Here is a 19,442-nt window from a genome sequence, read left to right on the forward strand (position 1 = left end):
ATTTACAGAGAGAGCACATACGTATTAAATAATAAACAGAAATAACACTACTTAAAAATATGAAAAATATTAGTTCAGAAATAAAAGAAAATGCCATAATGTAGAAAATAAATATAAGCCAGGGAAAAAGACACAACACTTTTTTGCTACATGTTAGAAATGCATAGCTAAGAAGGAGAATGTGTTGTAACTGGCTTTGGTGCTTTTACTCCTCTACCCTTGTCTGAGTTTAAATAATGCTTGTGTGTTTCAAATTGCTAGTAAATGCATGAATGTATGTAGAGCACAAATAGAATGAATACAGTATGTCTATAGAATAATTTAAAGTACAAAGCATAGAAGCATATTAATAATTATTTTTCACTACCTCCAAAGTTGCATTCCCCTGCCCTTCCCTTAAATTGGCCTCACGTTCAAGGGATGCCACTACCAACTATTCTGGATGGGATGTCATTCAGTCCTCACTCTTTATAAACATACAGTATATTGTATTAAAGATTTGTAATATAGAAATATTTTCGCAGTAATATCTTGACTACTGTACTTTCCAGTGCTGAAGTCATGGAACAGCCACAAGACTAAACAGCTAAAGGGGACTGCATTAGTAAGACCATAAATAATAAACAATTTTTCCTCTATTTTGAAATGATAATGTACAGTTTTCTTCCTAATGACTTGCTTCAGGATATTTTCATTCATCTGTCAGTTGCTGGTAAAATGTTAACTTTTGTCTGTTAAAAGTTGGGAACTCTGTTAAAAAAATATGATTAAATAATTTTATTGTTAAAATTGAAGGCAGTGCTTGCCAAAGCTAATTGAAGTAGATTGACTTGAAAGCATAGCCAGTTGCTGCTGTTTGCTTGGCTGAGTTCATCTTATCCCTGTTTGTATTTTAGCAGATTTGAGTTTATTGTTAAAGTCTGCAATTTAAAATGTAAGACCAACAACACTGAAGAAACAATGAATACAGTGTTTCAGTGACTTGTAAATTTGCTTAAGTACACCTTGTCAATGAGATGCTACTTTTTTCCTTAAAATATTTATTTGATGTAGCATTATCATCTCTTTTTTGTGGAATTTCCGACCAATCTGATGTATTTGGCATCTACATGATAGCTCAATTGTATGAGAGGCACTGTGTGCCTTCCGACCCAGCTGTGTGTGCTCTTATGTGCACAAAACCTTTGCTAGTCATTTCGTGTTTGAAAATATTTTTGTCACTGTACAATAGTTACAGTAGTTTAACATGACATTTTTAAGAGTATATATCATTATACATTTAAATAATATATTGTGATATGTCTAAGATTTTGATAGTTAATTAGGGAAATGCAAAATAGTGGATATGTTTTGTGGGTTTACTCAGGAGACTTAAAATTTTTTGTGCAGTAGAAGTATATGCTGTTATTAGTGACTCTAAAATGATTTGATCTCTGGTTACCTGTCATTCTCTCAGTGCTTTATTCCTGGAACACACCAGTCCTGAAAAAATAGCTTCAGATAGTGCATTGACTTTATTAGCAGGATTTTACATTCAACATTGCTGTCCAGGTCATAGCTAACCTTGTCACAAGCCTTTATTCCGGAATAACTTCTCTGCATTGTGTGTTTGGACATTTTATTTAGTATGTGACGTTTATTCAAAGATTTATGCTGTGTACACACACATATACTTCGTTATGCTTCTAGCCTCCCCTTATACTGTTTTTTTGTCCTTGATTCCTACTGTTCACAGCATGTGTTAGTTTTTACTGCAAGTGAGTGTTTAGGTTTGAATAGTTATGTCACCTAAAGTGGTATGTTTGAGTGGAAAAAAAATGAAAATATACTTGTCAGTTGCATATATTATTGTCAATTTAAGCACCCATACTCTTGACTTTATATCTGTGCAAAGTAAGGGATTAGGAAGGTTGAGGCAATAAAAGTCACATGACAGGGACAGGACATTTATTGTGAGGAAGAGAAGGTAGAAAAAAAGAGTGTAAAAGAAATGTAGCCCATAAGCACACACACTTAGTTTAAAGAGCAGAAGAATAAAGTGTACAAGTAACTACTGAAACATGTATACCATGTGTCTTAAATTATCATGAAGTTTCCAGGGCAAGATCCAACCTGCGAACGCTGCAATCAAGTCCCAGCCTCACTGGGTCACATGTTTTGGGCCTGCGCCAAATTAACATCATTTTGGACCAAAATTTTTAAGTGCCTTTCAGATAGCCTTGGTGTCCTAACCCATTAACGGCTGTGTTTGGTGTTCTTCCAGATGGGTTTAAAGTGGAGAAGGACAAACAAACTGATTGCATTCACTACACTTTTGGCACGCAGATTTATTTTGCTAAACTGGAAGAATCCTAACTCTTCTCTTTTTTGTCAGTGGGAAACCGATGTTTTATATTATTTGAAATTGGAAAAAATCAAATATTCAGTTAAGAGGATCCATACAGAATTTTTTTAAAACCTGGCAGGATATAATCAATAAAATTTTAGAATAAACTCTTAAAGCACAGAGGAAGCAACTATCTCCACATTTTTTTTTTCTTCTCCATTCATCTCTACTGGTCTATTAAACTCATCAATTTAGGTATGTTTACAAGCCTTACGTTTTACCCCGTTGGCCATGCTCTCTCTCTCAGGGGTGGGGGATCGACTTGTTTTTCAATCTTGTTTTTTTGTAAAAATTGATCGATTTGTATGAATGATTACAATAAAATTAATAAAAATATTTTTATAAAAAATTATCATGGAGTTTAAAAATACCTTATTAAGGCTTCACTGGGTACTGTGCATATATGATAGGCCTCCATTCAAGCAGGAAGAATTATGAAATGTAGATGTTGGCATTTTGTTATTTCATTATGAAGCTTGGACCCCAAATTCCCCAGATCTCAATTCATTCAAGCATCTGTGGGATGAGCTGGAAAACTAAGCACTATACAGGCCCCACCTTACAACTTGCAGGACTTAAAGGATCTGCTGCTAATGTCTTGGTGCCAGATGGCACAGAACACCTTCAGAGGTCTTGTGAAGTCCATGCCACGACTGGTCAGAGCTGTTTTGACAAAATGAAGGGAACCAACACAATATTATGCAGATGATTTTAACATTGTGGCTGATACTGAAAATATATGTATAACTTATCCAGATATAAAAATTGAAAATGTTAAAATATATGTGAACTAGAGGCACTAAATTTCTGTATATCAACTTATCTACTGGCATACCTAATGCTGCTAGAATAAACTCAAGCCCAAGCAATAATAAACTGGATTAAGTAGGCTTTATAATGAGTGAATGCATATATGCACAATATTAGATGAGCTTCTATGTTTATGTTGTATGTTCAATACATTTATAAAATACATAACACACAGTAAATTCCATACTATACTGTACATTTGGGCCATTTGTTCGTTTAGTCTGCTCGTCAGTCTCTAGGCACATGTAATATGCCTATTGTGTAACTGAAAACTGTCGGCACAATAAAGAGCAAAGCCGCAGACATAAAATTTATTTTGGTATTAAAGTTTATGTTTTATTAGATTTACATGTCTAAATGGAATGCACCTGAATAAAAGATCTTTGAAGTGATAGGTACTGGTAAAACAGAACATATTTTAATGGATTCTACATGAGTTGGCTGCAATTTGGCTTTCAAACTAAGTTCTATTTAAAGTGGGTGTTGAGCTTCAAGTAAAGGACTTCTTGCTTAAAGAAGCCCCTTTATCAGGTGGACAATAATATAAAATGTTCATATTATGTTTAAAATCATAGGGCTGTTGTGTTTGTCATTTTATTTAGTCTGTGCCTGAGGATTTACCAACTGACATTTCAATATATGCTTCCTTGGGGATTGAAGAAAAAAAAAGTACTTAGTATAATTATTTAAGTATTCTGTTTTCCTAAGTCGCAATTGCTTGCTTCCTGTGATTCCCTTCCAGCTACAATGAAACACTGAAACTGGCAGGAAGATTAAAAAAGTAATGTTAACAAAGACATTTTTTTTTTTACTTTTAAAACAACTATTACAGTAATGTAACAATGTATTAAAGGTGTGTGTTAGCAATGAATTCAGGAAGGTTACTTCCTGTAGCGAGTTTTTACTCCTTTTTTCAGTTACTTTACTTCATACTGCTATGCATTTGCACTTGTTTAATATCATTAGTTTTTAAATAAAACTATTTTATTAAATTATACCATCTTCTTCTCTGTCTGATCCTTGCTAACCATTAATGCTAGTGAAGTAAGAATCTTTAAATAAAAACTTTTATAAATTCTCAGAAGTCACTTTTAATTGCACATTTTAGGTTCTGGTTTTGGCAGTTGAAAGAGTTGTTGGCCAGCTTGAAGGTGTTGCAATATTGTATTGGCACTGCCAAGCAAATGTGTTCTTAGATAAAAAGTATGAACATTTGCTCCATTCTGTTTTTAAAACTCAGAAGGGGTGGCACATGTGGTGAGAGGACAAAGTTATTGCCTCAGGTGATGCTTTGGTCAGGACGACATTTTCATGCAAGACTATTTATTTTTACATTTCAAAAATAACGATTAAAAAAAGTTATAAATATCAAGTGCCTAAGTTATATACTGCCTTTAAAAATTAAATAAAATATTTGGAGCCAATTATGCATTTATGCATAAGGTGTGTCACCGGTGGTACTATGTTTCAAAGATGTTTGTGTATATTGCAATGAACCCACAAGTCAATCAAATGTAATAATAATATTTTGACATATCCAATGGCATCTTCCTTCAAATAAATCATAGGTGTTCATGTTGTCTGCTCTCTTTCATTGGTAAAATAAGCAATATGTACACGTATATACCAAGGCGAGTAGCACATCACAGCTTAGTGAACCTGCTTTTATCAAAGATCCCACCTACCTCAAGCCACATATAGTGAAAGGCATTACTATTGCATAGCTGAGGTTCAGAGAATTCAAATGATGTATAGTTGTCTATGGTTGGTCATTATATTACATGTCACAGCTGTGTGTAAAATGCAGGAAATATATTGCATGTGCAACAGCTCATCTTTATGCACTGTTATGCACAAGTTCCTGTCAGAGTGCATGGGGACTGTTCAGTTGACCTGCAATAAGACTTGGCTTGTTCAAGGAAAAATATCTTTGTCTAAAAAAAAAAATGAAAGTTAATAAAAGCTTGTGATACAGAATATGAAGACCTTGAGTCAGATTCCGATCACAGTTTTGACTATTGAGTACAACGTGCTTACTGAAGGAAGTGATGCTATGTTTGATTTGTAAGTATTGCTCATAGTATAACTTGAAGTGTTGCAGGGTGCAGTTTTACAGTTCAGTTTTCATGTGTTCAATTAGCATTCCCAGAGGCTGTCTACTATACATTCTCCCCATGTTAGCTTTCAAAACAGTGCTCTTCCAGTTTCAGCTTAGAGTGCCAGTGACATACTCTACATATCGCTGATCCCCACTTACTGCACAATCAAATGTGACTAAATCACATTGTGCAAACTTTCATGAGGGACCATAAATAGTTGTATCGATCAAATGTACTTGCATCATACTGCTCGCAGTTTCACGAGGGGGCCCCATTTTCCCCTGATTGAATGTTACTGAATTACACTGTATGAACTTTCATTGGAAACCACTCTTTGATTGAATGTACAGTACTTGTATTGAGCAGAGCAGCTCAGAGTTTCACTTGGGGAAAATAGGGAAAATCCTTCCCAATTTGATCAAGTCGATCACTGTTCCACTCCACTGTTTTGAGTAAGCCAGTTTTCAAGTTGCAGTTCCAATGAGCCTTGTTAGAGCTGCGAGCAGTCCCACAATGAAGATAGACAGGTGACATAAATATGTAATATTTAAAATATTTCCATAAACTAGAAATCAATTTTCAATGTAAATTAAAATGTACCCGGGCGGCACGGTGGCGCAGTGGTAGTGCTGCTGCCTCGCAGTTAGGAGACCCAGGTTCGCTTCCCAGGTCCTCCCTGCGTGGAGTTTGCATGTTGTCCCCGTGTTTGCGTGGGTTTCCTCCGGACACTCCGGTTTCCTCCCACAGTCCAAAGACATGCAGGTTAGGTGGATTGATGATTCTAAATTGGCCCTAGTGTGTGCTTGGTGTGTGTGTGTGTGTGTGTGTGTGTGTGTCCTGCGGTGGGTTGGCACCCTGCCCAGGATTGTTTCCTGCCTTGTGCCCTGTGTTGGCTGGGATTGGCTCCAGCAGACCCCCGTGACCCTGTGTTCGGATTCAGCGGGTTGGAAAATGGATGGATTAAAATGTACCCTGCAAAGAAAAAAGTTTATTCAAATTAGTATATGTGAAATTATAAATTTTAACACATATTACATACAGAGTTAGAGTTGGTACATCGTTCCCCAACTCTGACTCCAGTAACCCAATTATTGCTTTTTTCTGAGAGATTGCCTTAGCAGTGGCCGATGCAAAATTCACAAAATGGCACTGCCCATCAGTATTCAAAATGGTACTGCAATAAGATGCTAAAAAGTTACAGTTTAGTTGGGAACCAAGATAGGATGAAATAAATGCCTCAAGTTCCTCAGCCTTAGAAACCCCAGAATACTTACCAAGAAGGCCCACAAACTCCTCAGGAAAGTGTAAAAAGAAAAAAAGAAGAAGTACACCAATCACAATATGGGCCTGTCAAGGTGCAACATCAATATACCTCATTCTACAGCCACTATAGACGCATCCAGCATGCTGGCAATCTCTGCTGCCACATCTCAGTTACCTTCCTGCAGTCTAGTGAATAGCCATAGAATTTTTTGTTGGTGGCAACAGCTTGTTGAAAATAATGTTCTACAGTATGATGACAGTCCATAGTTATGTCAACCTGAAAAAGGTAAAAAGATGCTGATGTTTTGAAACAACTAGATTTGTTGCAAGGTGAATATTTTGATGATAATGACAGTGATTGAGATAGTGACAAACAATTGTATGATAAAGATACAGATAGTTGCCCCAAAGGAGTTTCTTTATCACAAGGCATCTGACTTGTCACTACTGTCAGGACAGCATTACATGGACATTCTGTCACAACCCAAGTGCAGTCACCAACTACCAAATGTGTTTTGTGCAACAAGCGTGGACAAAGAAAAGTTTTTCTAAGCCTGCATTCTGTATGGTGCAATGCTTTAAGGACTCTTACTGAAATGCAGACTTTTAGTTACTTTGCTGGTGAAAATAAAGTAAATATTAGTTTCTTCACATTTTTCATTAAAATTATGTTTTCACAGTTTTGACAGAGTTACTATTGATAATAAAACCGTTGCCTTCTAATACATTTCTTTACATTTTTTTTTTACAAGTTTTGATAAGAGTTTCTTATTTTCCATATATGCATAGAACTATACTCCTGGTTATAAATGACCCAGCAGTCAATGTGTTAAAGGCAATTGCTTTAAGCTTTATATATATACAGTATATACTAGCTATCCCCCATGGCTTTACCCGTGTAGTAGTGAAACAGAACAAACTTTAAAAATCAAAAGAAAAAAAAAGTTTGTATTGAGAATAATTTATATTGATAGCTTTCATATCTGAGGGCCTCTTGATATACAGTACAATGTTTTTGGTTTTGCTATCAGGGTTGAGAATGTAGCTGTGATCTCTTTGCCAAAAATGTAAAAAGTTGACAAGGTATCTCTGGCCAAGTAGAAAGTAGGTACAGTAATCCCTCCTCCATCGCGGGGGTTGCGTTCCAGAGCCACCCGCGAAATAAGAAAATCCGCGAAGTAGAAACCATATGTTTATATGGTTATTTTTATATTGTCATGCTTGGGTCACAGATTTGCGCAGAAACACAGGAGGTTGTAGAGAGACAGGAACGTTATTCAAACACTGCAAACAAACATTTGTCTCTTTTTCAAAAGTTTAAACTGTGCTCCATGACAAGACAGAGATGACAGTTCCGTCTCACAATTAAAAGAATGCAAACATATTTTCCTCTTCAAAGGAGTGCCCGTCAGGAGCAGAGTCTGTCAGAAAGACAGAGAGTAAAGCAAACAAATCAATAGGGCTGTTTGCTTTTAAGTATGCGAAGCACCACGGCACAAAGCTGTTGAAGGCGGCAGCTCACACCCCCTCCGTCAGGAGCAGAGAAATAGAGAGAGAGAGCCAGAGTAAAACAATGTCAAAAATCAATACGTGCCCTTTGAGCTTTTAAGTATGCGAAGCATCGTGCAGCATGTCCTTCAGGAAGCAGCTGCACACAGAAGGTAGAAACGTCCCTATCGTCTAGGTGAGCAAACAGCCCCCCTGCTCACACCCCCCTACGTCAGCGCAAGAGAGAGAGAGAGAGAGAAAGTAAGTTGGGTAGCTTCTCAGCCATCTGCCAATAGCGTCCCTTGTATGAAATCAACTGGGCAAACCAACTGAGGAAGCATGTACCAGAAATTAAAAGACCCATTGTCCGCAGAAACCCGCGAAGCAGCGAACAATCCGCGATATATATTTAAATATGCTTACATATAAAATCCGCGATGGAGTGAAGCTGCGAAAGGCGAAGCGCGATATAGCGAGGGATCACTGTACACTCAAACGTCAAACGTTGTGTTCAGCTCTTATGGGGAGATTATCCCCGACATGGGGAGAGGAGCACATGGCTGTGATATCTCTGCCAATGGGCAGGTACCCTCTAAAACACACCTAGCTGTGATCACTCTCTCTCTCAGAAGTGTCAAACGTTACTCTTTAACAATCTCTAGATGATTCTATCTGCTGAACAAACAGGTATTGCTAGCTAAGCGGTGGCAAGGTACACTCCAACATGTGACGAGAGGTAGAATGGCTCGAACGGAGGCTGGTGCGTGAGTGAGGATTGCCCCGCCTAGCTCCCTACTCCTGAGGTCCTGCCTTTCCCTCTCCTCGGCCTGCAGCCTGGGCCTCAGATTCACGCGAATAAATTGGTGCCACAACCGAACTATAATACTATAATCAAATTATAGACAAAAACCCGATCTAAATATGTTAAGTAGTTCTCTTGTAAAAAGTAGATAGACATTCAGACAGATATACAATTTTCCGAGATACTGAATTTGGGACTTTCATTAGTTGTCAGTTATAATCATCAACATTAGAAGAAATAAACATATGAAATACATCAGTCTGTGTGTAATATATGAATCTAATATACAAGTTTCACTTTGTGAATGGAATTACTGGAATAAATCAACTTTGTCACGATATTCTAATTTTATGACCAGTACCTGTATATAACTTTTTCAATAATTTCAGGTCCTTCCTTGTATGTACATATTACATGATAATGCTAAAGGTTAAAAATGCACACATAGAAAAAAATAGTTTTACATCTATGTCCATGCAGGTTTGTAATAAATCAAAGCATATCCCAGCGCCTGCAGGTGTAGGTATGAGCCAAATATAACCCATACACTAACACAGAACATCTCAGGTCATGTGCACACACCAGTGTTCATCTGATTCAAATATCCTTATATAAATTATGCATAGAAAGTCAATTATATTCTTAGTTTTGTGTGTAGTGCGGGCCAGTTGGTTTGATGACTCCATTAGACTCAAGTCCATATCCCCACCCATAACTAAATGAATCACGAAAACACTGTCATGTGAAAAACTGGGTCATAACATCACAAAGGTTGGGAAACACTTGTTATTTTTTCACAAATAAAAGATCCTAATACTGTATTTTCTTAATGAGCATTTAGATGACAGTAAGAATTCTGGTATACTGTAAATATCAAATAGCATTGAAGCTACAGCTCAGTCTAAAACCAATTGCATTTTCAGTGTTTACATACTGTGTGTGTACATATAAATGGTAAATATGACAAGAAAATTAGAAGTACAAAACACTCTATGATACTTTACATTTACTTTACAAATTTTGCTTTGACATATGCAGTTTCTGAAAATGAACATCAGATTTTAATTAGAATTGGTAAACAATACACTTTTTATTTTTTTTAAAAGTGACCATGCTTTACATTTTTGGCACCTAAACTCAAATGCATTTCTGAAATATTAAAATGATCCAGAATCAGAATTAAATAGACCAGAGTTACAAAAAAATCATATTGAAACACAGTAGAAAAGAAAGACCTTCTAGGAAGAAATGTACTGGTTTTTGGTATGTCCTGTGACACAAACGACACAGATTGGCTGACATCCCAGTCATTGTGGATGGTTCCTTACCTTGCTGGGAAACCTTTATAAAGGATGGTTATGGATGAATGAACATCCCGATGGGATAGGTTAATGGTACCTTTTCCTGTCAGGAAGCCATTTTAAGGGAAAGAGAGAGGGATACCACCTTCCTGGATCATTGGGGGTTCTCAGGTGCCACTAGAGGTAACTGCTGGAGGTAGGCTCCCTGTCACAAAGAGGTTCTGCCTGGCCCAAAAGTGATTTCAGGTTACCATCTTCTTGCACTGGAAGTACTCCTGGGTTCACCCTGGAAAGCAGCCACTCTGCCTCACCCAGTCGGGAGGTGGTGGACAAGGCTTGCATGGAGAAGAGTGAAGGAGAACAAAGGAAAAGGAGTGTGATTGGGATTGTAGATTGTGATGAGTAAAGGAAGAACCTGTAAAAGGTACTTTATTCAATAAAAAATATGCTTTGTTTGAACCCTTGACTGTGTGGCTTAGATATGTCTGGATATTTGGGATGCTGCTAGTCCCCCTTAAAGTTACATCTTTGTTCACATTGAAATAACATTGAAAGAGGAATTTAACAGGACTGGGCAAGGAAAGCTTTTTTCTTTGATAAAGTCTCTTTAATAAATAAAATAAAAGCAAGATCCTGCATTACTGACTTGAATGAAGTGCAACAGAGAAAATTCTTGACTATGTTGAGCTTAGTTGGATAACAGGTTGCTCAGGATTTTGAGACTTTTTTTTTTCTCTCTTCTCCACATCTAGAAGCAGAAACTTCTGCATCAACTTGGAGGACAGCAGCTTCCATATTTAACTCCCAAAGATGAAGGCTTTCAACTCCTGGTAACTGAATTTTTCTATGTAACTTGAGTGAACTAACAAAGCATCAGTCTTTAGATCTGGCTAACTTGTATAACTAACTTACTGTATAGCTTAAGAGGGATGCCATGTCTCGAATCACTGTCCTTATTGGGGCTTGATGAAAGGTATTTCCTTTCCAGTTTACCTTCATAGCAAAGGTCTGTGGTGCATGGAATGCATGCTTATTTTTTTTCTTGTCCCATTCTCACTGTAGCAAAGCTGAGCATACTTTGTATAAACAGAACATTTTTCACTAAATATAGTGAAGCAAGCATATACAGTATATATTTAGTTAAAAAATATTATTTACTCTAAAATAATCAAATTTGAAATAAAGACAGACAGAAGATTGTGTATTGAAGTGATGAAATTTCCAATTCTCAACTTTACAGATGGTTAGTCATTACATGAAATCTTTAAGTGGATGTACTCTAAAGACGCTTAATATTACCAGCTAAAATGTACTGTTTGAGAAATTCAGAATGAAATATTTTTACTGTAGCATGGCCCAGAAAAGAACTATACAATGCATGCCATTTTTGAAGTAAAAATGTAAAGTTCCCTGTCTAAGACCTGTGTGGCAGGCTCAAAGACTAACTCTTTATTTTCTTTGTGCTGTAGTAGGCCCTTGGGATATTTGATGTCAGATATTTAGTACTGGTTCTTAGAAAAGGGAATTTTCTAATTTTTTTAGAGGGAGAAAATTTTCCAAGTATTTGGATGGGTTTACAGGGTCAGTATAGTCACATGTACCAAACACAGTGAAATTGTTACTTGCATATGCTAATCAATATGTCACCCCCCCACCGGCACCATGACATGTATTACTACGTTACATCAAAACATCTGTCTTCCCCTGCTACCTGATGGGTATTGCAGTTGGCACTGGTTTTGGTTTTCCTCCCTAATAGATGATATTTTAAATTGGTCCAATGGCAATATAAATGCATGATTTTGTGAAAATCGTTTCAGTCATTTTTGTTTGCTTAGTTTACATATATCTGTTTATTGTATATACTGTTGTGATGATGTCATATGTTGTATATTCCATCCATCCATTGTGGTGTTTATTTCTATGTACCTTTGTATGTTATATGTATGGATGTAACACCAAGAGAAATTCCTAGCAACTATGTTGCCTGGCAGTAAAGTTCAGGTTCATAAACAGATAAAGAAGACAGATTCGTTGATAAAGAGGTTGGGAAGGACGTACAGCGTGTGCTAAAGAAAACGCTGAGTGAAGGAAAGGATGCTTACAAAGTTAAAATAAAAAAAAACAGACTCACTCAGAATAAAATGCAGGATTCCTGGAATGGACTGAGTATATTTACGGGACTCGGGCAATCCAGGGTTCATGTGCTAGAAGGGGATGTGGACAAAGCTAACACCCTGATCCAATTTTTTAATAGATTTTCCCTTTCTGTGCCACCTTCTTCTAATGACCAATCTCCTCACACTATCCCTTCTATTTCAAAAACTCCTACCATGTCAAATTGAATGGCCAGGGATAAATGTACCTCTGACCATCAGTGTGGACTGTCCACAACTGTAGATCTAGTAAGGAGACAACTGAGTAAGCTACACATAGGTAGAGCTGCAGGACCAGATGGAGACAGTCCTTAAGTCCTTAAGGTCCATGCTGACCAGCTATGTGGTGTCCTCTGTCTGATGTTTGGTCAGTCTGTAAAGCTTTAGAAAATACCACTGCTGTGGATACAGCCAAGAGAGTTCAGGAAGTAAAATATTCATTATACAGTGCTTTCAGTGATGATATGGCCATTTTATATAAAATTCCTTTAAAGAACATTTTTATTTTTTTGTCCTTCAATTTGTTGAGCATTATAGTGTTAAAAATGCAAGTGATTTGCTAGGGACACCTTGGTTTCTTTTTTTTATTATTATTACACGATTTTATTCAACTTGCCCCCTCCGTTTGTCTGGGTCAAATTTCGCAATCAATTTAATCAATCAAACTTTTACCAATCTGATTTCCTTCAAACTTGTATGCTGATTTCTGGTGACAATGTAATATTTTATCAGTTTTGACCCAGGGTCTGTACGTTAATTACGTCAAATTTTAATTTCTCATTTCCTTATAATTATACTTTTAGCTCATACATACATACATATATAGTGCTTTTAGGCAACACACATACAGTGCATCCGGAAAGTATTCACAGCACATCACTTTTTCCACATTTTGTTATGTTACAGCCTTATTCCACAATGGATTAAATTCATTTTTTCCTCATAATTTTACACACAACACCCCATAATGACAACGTGAAAAAAGTTTACTTGAGATTTTTGCAAATTTATTAAAAATAAAAAAATTGAGAAAGCACATGTACATAAGTATTCACAGCCTTTGCCATGAAGCTCAAAATTGAGCTCAGGTGCATCCTGTTTCCCCTGATGATCCTTGAGATGTTTCTGCAGCTTAATTGGAGTCCACCTGTGGTAAATTCAGTTGATTGGACATGATTTGGAAAGGCACACACCTGTCTATATAAGGTTCCACAGTTAACAGTTCATGTCAGAGCATAAACCAAGCATGAAGTCAAAGGAATTGTCTGTAGACCTCTGAGACAGGATTGTCTCGAGGCACAAATCTGGGGAAGGTTACAGAAATATTTCTGCTGCTTTGAAGGTCCCAATGAGTACAGTGGCCTACATCATCAGTAAGTGGAATAAGTTCAAAACCACCAGGACTCTTCCTACTGCTGTCCGGCCAACTAAACTGAGCGATCGTGGGAGAAGGGCCTTAGTCAGGGAGGTGACCAAGAACCCGATGGTCACTCTGTCAGAGCTCCAGAGGTCCTCTGTGGAAAGAGGAGAACCTTCCAGAAGGTCAACCATCTCTGCAGCAATCCACCAATCAGGCCTGTATGGTAGAGTGGCCAGATGGAAGCCACTCCTTAGTAAAAGGCACATGGCAGCCTGCCTGGAGTTTGCCAAAAGGCACCTGAAGGACTCTCAGACCATGAGAAAGAAAATTTTCTGGTCTGATGAGACAAAAATTGAACTCTTTGGTGTGAATGCCAAGCGCCCAGTTTAGAGGAAACCAGGCACCGCTCATTACCAAGCCAATACCATCCCTACAGTGAAGCATGGTGGTGGCAGCATTATGCTGTGGGGATGTTTTTCTGCAGCAGGGACTGGGAGACTAGTCAGGATAAAGGGAAAGATGACTGCAGCAATGTACAGAGACATCCTGGATGAAAACCTGCTCCAGAGCGCTCTTGACTTCAGACTGGGACGATGGTTCATCTTTCAGCAGGACAACGACCCTAAGCACACAGCCAAGATATCAAAGGAGTGGCTTCAGGACAACTCTGTGAATGTCCTTGAGTGGCCCAGCCAGAGCCCAGACTTGAAGCCGATTGAACATCTCTGGAGAGATCTTAAAATGGCTGTGCACCGACGCTTCCCATCCAACCTGATGCAGCTTGAAAGGTGCTGCAAGAGGAATGGGTGAAACTGGCCAAGGATAGGTGTGGCAAGCTTGTGGCATTATATTCAAAAAGACTTGAGGCTGTAATTGCTGCCAAAGGTGCATCGACAAAGTATTGAGCAAAGGCTGTGAATACTTATGTACATGGGATTTCTCAGTTTTTTTATTTTTAATGTACATTTGATTTCTCAGTTTTTTTTATTTTTAATAAATTTGCAAAAACCTCAAGTAAACTTTTTTCACGTTGTCATTATGGGGTGTTGTGTGTAGAATTCTGAGGAAAAAAATGAATTTAATCCATTTTGGAATAAGGCTGTAACATAACAAAATGTGGAAAAAGTGATGCGCTGTGAATACTTTCCAGATGCACTGTATATATATATGAATTAGCGGTGTTGGTTAAGTGTTTAACCAATACTCAGTGTGTTGGACTTTTGATCAAACGGTTGAAGGTTTAAGACCGATGTATACAAATTAATTTAAAAAAAGAAAAAAAATTTAATTAATTGATATTTAGGTTTTGTCAGATTATTTCAATATGACATTTAAGTATCATTGGTCAAGTAGTTAGCATGTTGGACATTCAATCAAATGGTCGAAGGTTTGAGACCAATGTACACAAACTAATTTTTTCTTTATTTTACCAATTTTTCATCAATTATATGTTCGACAACGTATGAAAGGCGGGCATTGTATAGAATGCAGAAAATTGGACGTCAAAGTATGAAACAATTAATATTTCACACATTTTCTAGGCATTTATGCAATGCCAAAAGACAAACCGGCAAAGTGTAAAATACTCCCGCTAATGCAAAAAAGCAATGAAGTGCAATTCAGATGCCATTCAAGCCTTACTTGTTTCAACAAGTAGGTTAATTTTTTTCTCTTACATAAAAAAAAATTAAAGTGACATGATTTTATTCAAAAATGCACAAAAAAGTAAAAAAAAAAATTATTGGCCATAGGTGATTAAAAATACCATTGTGGGGCATCCATTAAAGATTTAATTTAATTCAATTAAAATTACCCCAAAGCTCATGCTACTTAGAAACATTTGTGTCCTAACTGAGTGTGCTTGCAGTAGCTTAAAATTTTAATAGAATTATAGCAAAAGCACCATCAGAATTAGAACAAATCATTATTTAGCATTGTCTTGCTTGGTTTAATCATTTTCTTTAAGGAATGCGGGAATGTTTTGACATAAATAAAATGATTCAAAGAGGTGTTTATAACACTAGAACAAAGCACACATTTTTAACAGTTTACTTTTATAGTTAGCCTGTTATAATGGTGAAAGACCATTTCAAAAGAGTCAGATCTGACAGATTTTTCATGGTAAAATAGTACTTCATAGATGTATTTTAAACAAAAAAGTCAGTATCTCAGAGCCCTTTCAAACCCAGTTATTGGTCACCTAATGCCTTTTTCTTTATTTTAGTGGAAGACCAAATATACAAATCTGATTCTGAGAGAAGCCAACAAGATACCTTTTGACCTACATGTCCAGATGCAGAGAGCCTTCTCCAGTCTCCTTCAGTGTGGCTGCTTTTTCCGTGACCTTGTAAATATCCGAGGCAAAGATGTTTTCACTGCTGTGTCCCGTGTTATTATTGGAAACCCAGGATGTACATACAAGTACCTAAACACCAGACTTTTTCCTATTCCATGGCAAACAATACTGTCTAAAATAACCTATAGTCAAGAAGAAATTGCCATGTCTTGTCATGCACTAAAGGAGTTCAATAACTATTTGTGCAGTATAGTTGGCAATGATGTAGTGAGAAGTGAAGATTCAAAGGTTATTGGAGAAGGTCTGGAAAACAACTTAGTACAGCCTGATTTGGCAAACTCCTGTGAAAGTGAAAAGGGCATTGAAGATCCATTGACCTCTGTGGAGGAGCCACCTGTTCAAAAGCAGTCCAGACACAAAGCAGTAGGGGCACTGTTCAACGTCACACTTCTCAACTATATGGATCCAAAGACTATGCCATACCTCAAAGAAGAGCCTTATTTTGGAATGGGGCCTATGGCAGTCGGCTGGCATCATGATGAAAGTCTGGTAGCAGGTTCACCAGTGGCAGTATACAATTACACCTCAAGTGGTATGTGGTCACAAATTTAATGCATGAGGATATTGTTTATGTATTTTTATGTATGTACTTTTTCCAATTTACTATTTGCATTTATTTTAAAAACAGTTTCATGTAAAACATTGCACATCATTTTCATTATTTCTGTTCTGTTTCTTTTATAATGACTTTTAATGGACACATACTAAAGTATTGTTTTAATGTTTTGCACGTTAGCCATTACATTGCTGGTATTCTGCCAGCAATTCTTTCTTCCCTGTAGCTAGATTTCCACAGGTGCATGCACCCATCAAGAAAGCCTACTTTATTTTATAGCCACTGACATCATTGTCTCTTTTGGAGTGATTTGTCAAATAAAGGCCTAGTGCAGCTTCCTGCTGGCTTTATTACCCTGCTTTGCTTTCAAGCTGCTCGTGGGGTTACCTTTAAACCAACATGTTCTCTGTGAGTCTTGAGTTATGCAGTGGTCTGTGTAAACTTGCTAACATGTCACTAATTCCAACACTTAAACAATAAAAATGAGTTATATGGAACTTTGGTTACAAGTCAATGTGCACACCTGGAAAATGCAGTGCAATTAGAACTTTTTTGAAGGAAAAATTTGAAATGTTGAGAAGGGTCAAGGCTTGTTTTAAGACATTTTTTTTTCTTCTGTCTCTTCATTTGAAACAAATTTTGCCTCAAACATTAAGACCTTGACCATCTGACCTTGGGTGGCTGACCTGAACAAAACTTATTCCATGTTTAAAGAAGTGTACTTTCACTTACATCTCTGTAAAAATAAAGAGATAAGATTGAGTTTTAATAGGTTTGCTGTTTTATTAATTTTGATATCAACTGACTGTTTAGTTTTACCTTTGTCTAGTCCTTTTCAAAGACTAGTCATACAAGTTTAAGGGCGTAAAACTGGACTGTCAAAATCTTACAGGGGCAGAAAAGTGTATATAGCCAATAGCCAAGAACCAAGACAGAGCCATAAATACTCCTGATGCAGAAACACTTTGTCACTGATTAAAGATCAAGCAGTGGTTATGAGTGAACAGAAAATTTTTAAAGTTGCGTCAAATAGTCAGTGCTGCATTTGAGCTTTCATTTTGCCCTGTGTGAATTAGTGTTAAGTTTTACTTCTGTATGCAACCATGTTGGATTGCACCTTATCTTATGATAATGTCAATAAAGACATGCTAAAATATGCATTCCAAGGCAGTGAGGTTATTAAAGTGTCAGAATGTGTTACAAACCAGCATTGCTACATTTTATTATTATGTCCTCTTTATAATGGATGGAACTTCATATTTATGTTTATTTTCTTCTGTGACCCTCATCTACATATATGAATCCCAATTTTCTTGTGATATTGGGATATAAAACTGGCACTGAACTTTTTGAGAGTGTAGCCTCTGTCATGCATACAAGTTATATCAGGAATTTACTGGTTAATTTCCAGGTCAAGGGCACAACTGACCAAAGTAGAATCAAGAATCACAAGACATTTGACCTGGCAATTTCCTGGGTCAAGACCTAGGTAGTACCTCAGAGTTTATCTGGTCTCTGTAAGTGTAAGCAAAAGGAGAAAACTGGCAGGTTAAATCTGCAAAATGTCATGATATCCACCATATACTGTGTCAGTCTATATTGCTGCTTAAAATTAACTTTAATTTAAACTGTCAAAGTTACTCATATGTGTATCCTTTTATGTTTATTTTTTTTTCTTTGAGTGTCATTCATATCTCATCATACTGAAGACAAAGAAGTTAATTTGTTTATTGCTGTCTTAGCTTTGTCTATTTTATATTTATTTTATAAGCCATACATCAGTAGTAGTCACATTTTATTTATTCTCTCACTTGAAATAATATTTTTTCCGTCAATAACTTATTAGCCTATCTCTACCACATGAATAAGTAACAAGACGTACTGGGAAGGCATGCTCTAAATGAACGGACCAGCTTTCGGCTGTTATTTTTTTTTCTGTTTTATGATAACAGGGTGCTGTTACTGTTTTGTAGGCTTGAGTCACTTTCTTGTAAATATGTCTTTCAGGTTACCCATTGCTAGTCAGCTGGCCTATAATTATGGCGAAACATTCAAAAATGGTCATCAGTAGATGTGAAATTGTTAAGGTGTTTGGCAAGAATGTATTTTAACAATACAATAAACTTTATACATTCACATTACTGGTTAAATGTTTTAGAACACCTTCAAATTTAATTATTTGAAATATACTGAACACAGTGATGTACTGAGTAGTTATTGTACTTCATGGCTGCCTACTCATTAAAAGAAAGTTGAACTAGTAGAACCTGCTGCTTTATCATTTGGTAAAGACACACACACAGGTAATGATAGAGCCAGAATGCCATTTCTGTGTTTTTCCATTATGCACTCCCTTTCTCTGGGAATTTTTTTGTGTAAATCTGTTTGGATAACTAAGGAAACTATTCTAAAATTTTGTGTAAAGTGTTTAAGAATTTCCCATGTGGATTTTTTTTCTCCTTAACAGTTCAGGTAAGTTTTGAAGTAAATTTTCCTATGGAAATGTTTTAAATGAAATAATAAAAATATCCTAACCCTTCATTTTTAAGTATATTTCATTATTTTGATTCTTTTAATAGTAAGAGAAGGTTTTTTTTTTTTTTAAAAAACATTAATTTTAGACCCTGGGACTATCTCAGATAAGAAAGCATGTTGGCGTGCAGGTCTGAAAGTGGCCTGGGATATTGACACTCCAGGACTTGTTCTGCCCCTTCAGCCAGGCGACTGCTACTTTATGATGGGTATGTGGAGCATTTGGAAGACAGTATAAATGCTAAAGATGTGGTAATCCTTCTTGAAGAATTCTTTTTAGTGTCTGGTAGGCTGCATTTCTCCATAACACTGAGTTAGATTAGATGGGACTGG

At 36.7% G+C, this 19,442-nt stretch overlaps 1 protein-coding gene across 1 annotated transcript in view; it reads left to right on the top strand.

Annotated features, from left to right (window-relative positions):
* The window catches only part of fto (FTO alpha-ketoglutarate dependent dioxygenase), a 383,462-nt gene that overhangs the window by 81,803 nt on the left and 282,217 nt on the right, over positions 1-19,442 (top strand). The window contains exons 2-4 of the mRNA XM_028809313.2: positions 10,902-10,979; positions 15,890-16,553; positions 19,199-19,318. Of these exons, the coding sequence (XP_028665146.1) occupies positions 10,902-10,979; positions 15,890-16,553; positions 19,199-19,318 (862 nt within the window). The remainder of the gene's footprint in view (positions 1-10,901; positions 10,980-15,889; positions 16,554-19,198; positions 19,319-19,442) is intronic.

This window comes from Erpetoichthys calabaricus, chromosome 9, assembly GCF_900747795.2.
Source record: "Erpetoichthys calabaricus chromosome 9, fErpCal1.3, whole genome shotgun sequence".
Classification (NCBI taxonomy): Eukaryota; Metazoa; Chordata; class Cladistia; order Polypteriformes; family Polypteridae; genus Erpetoichthys; species Erpetoichthys calabaricus.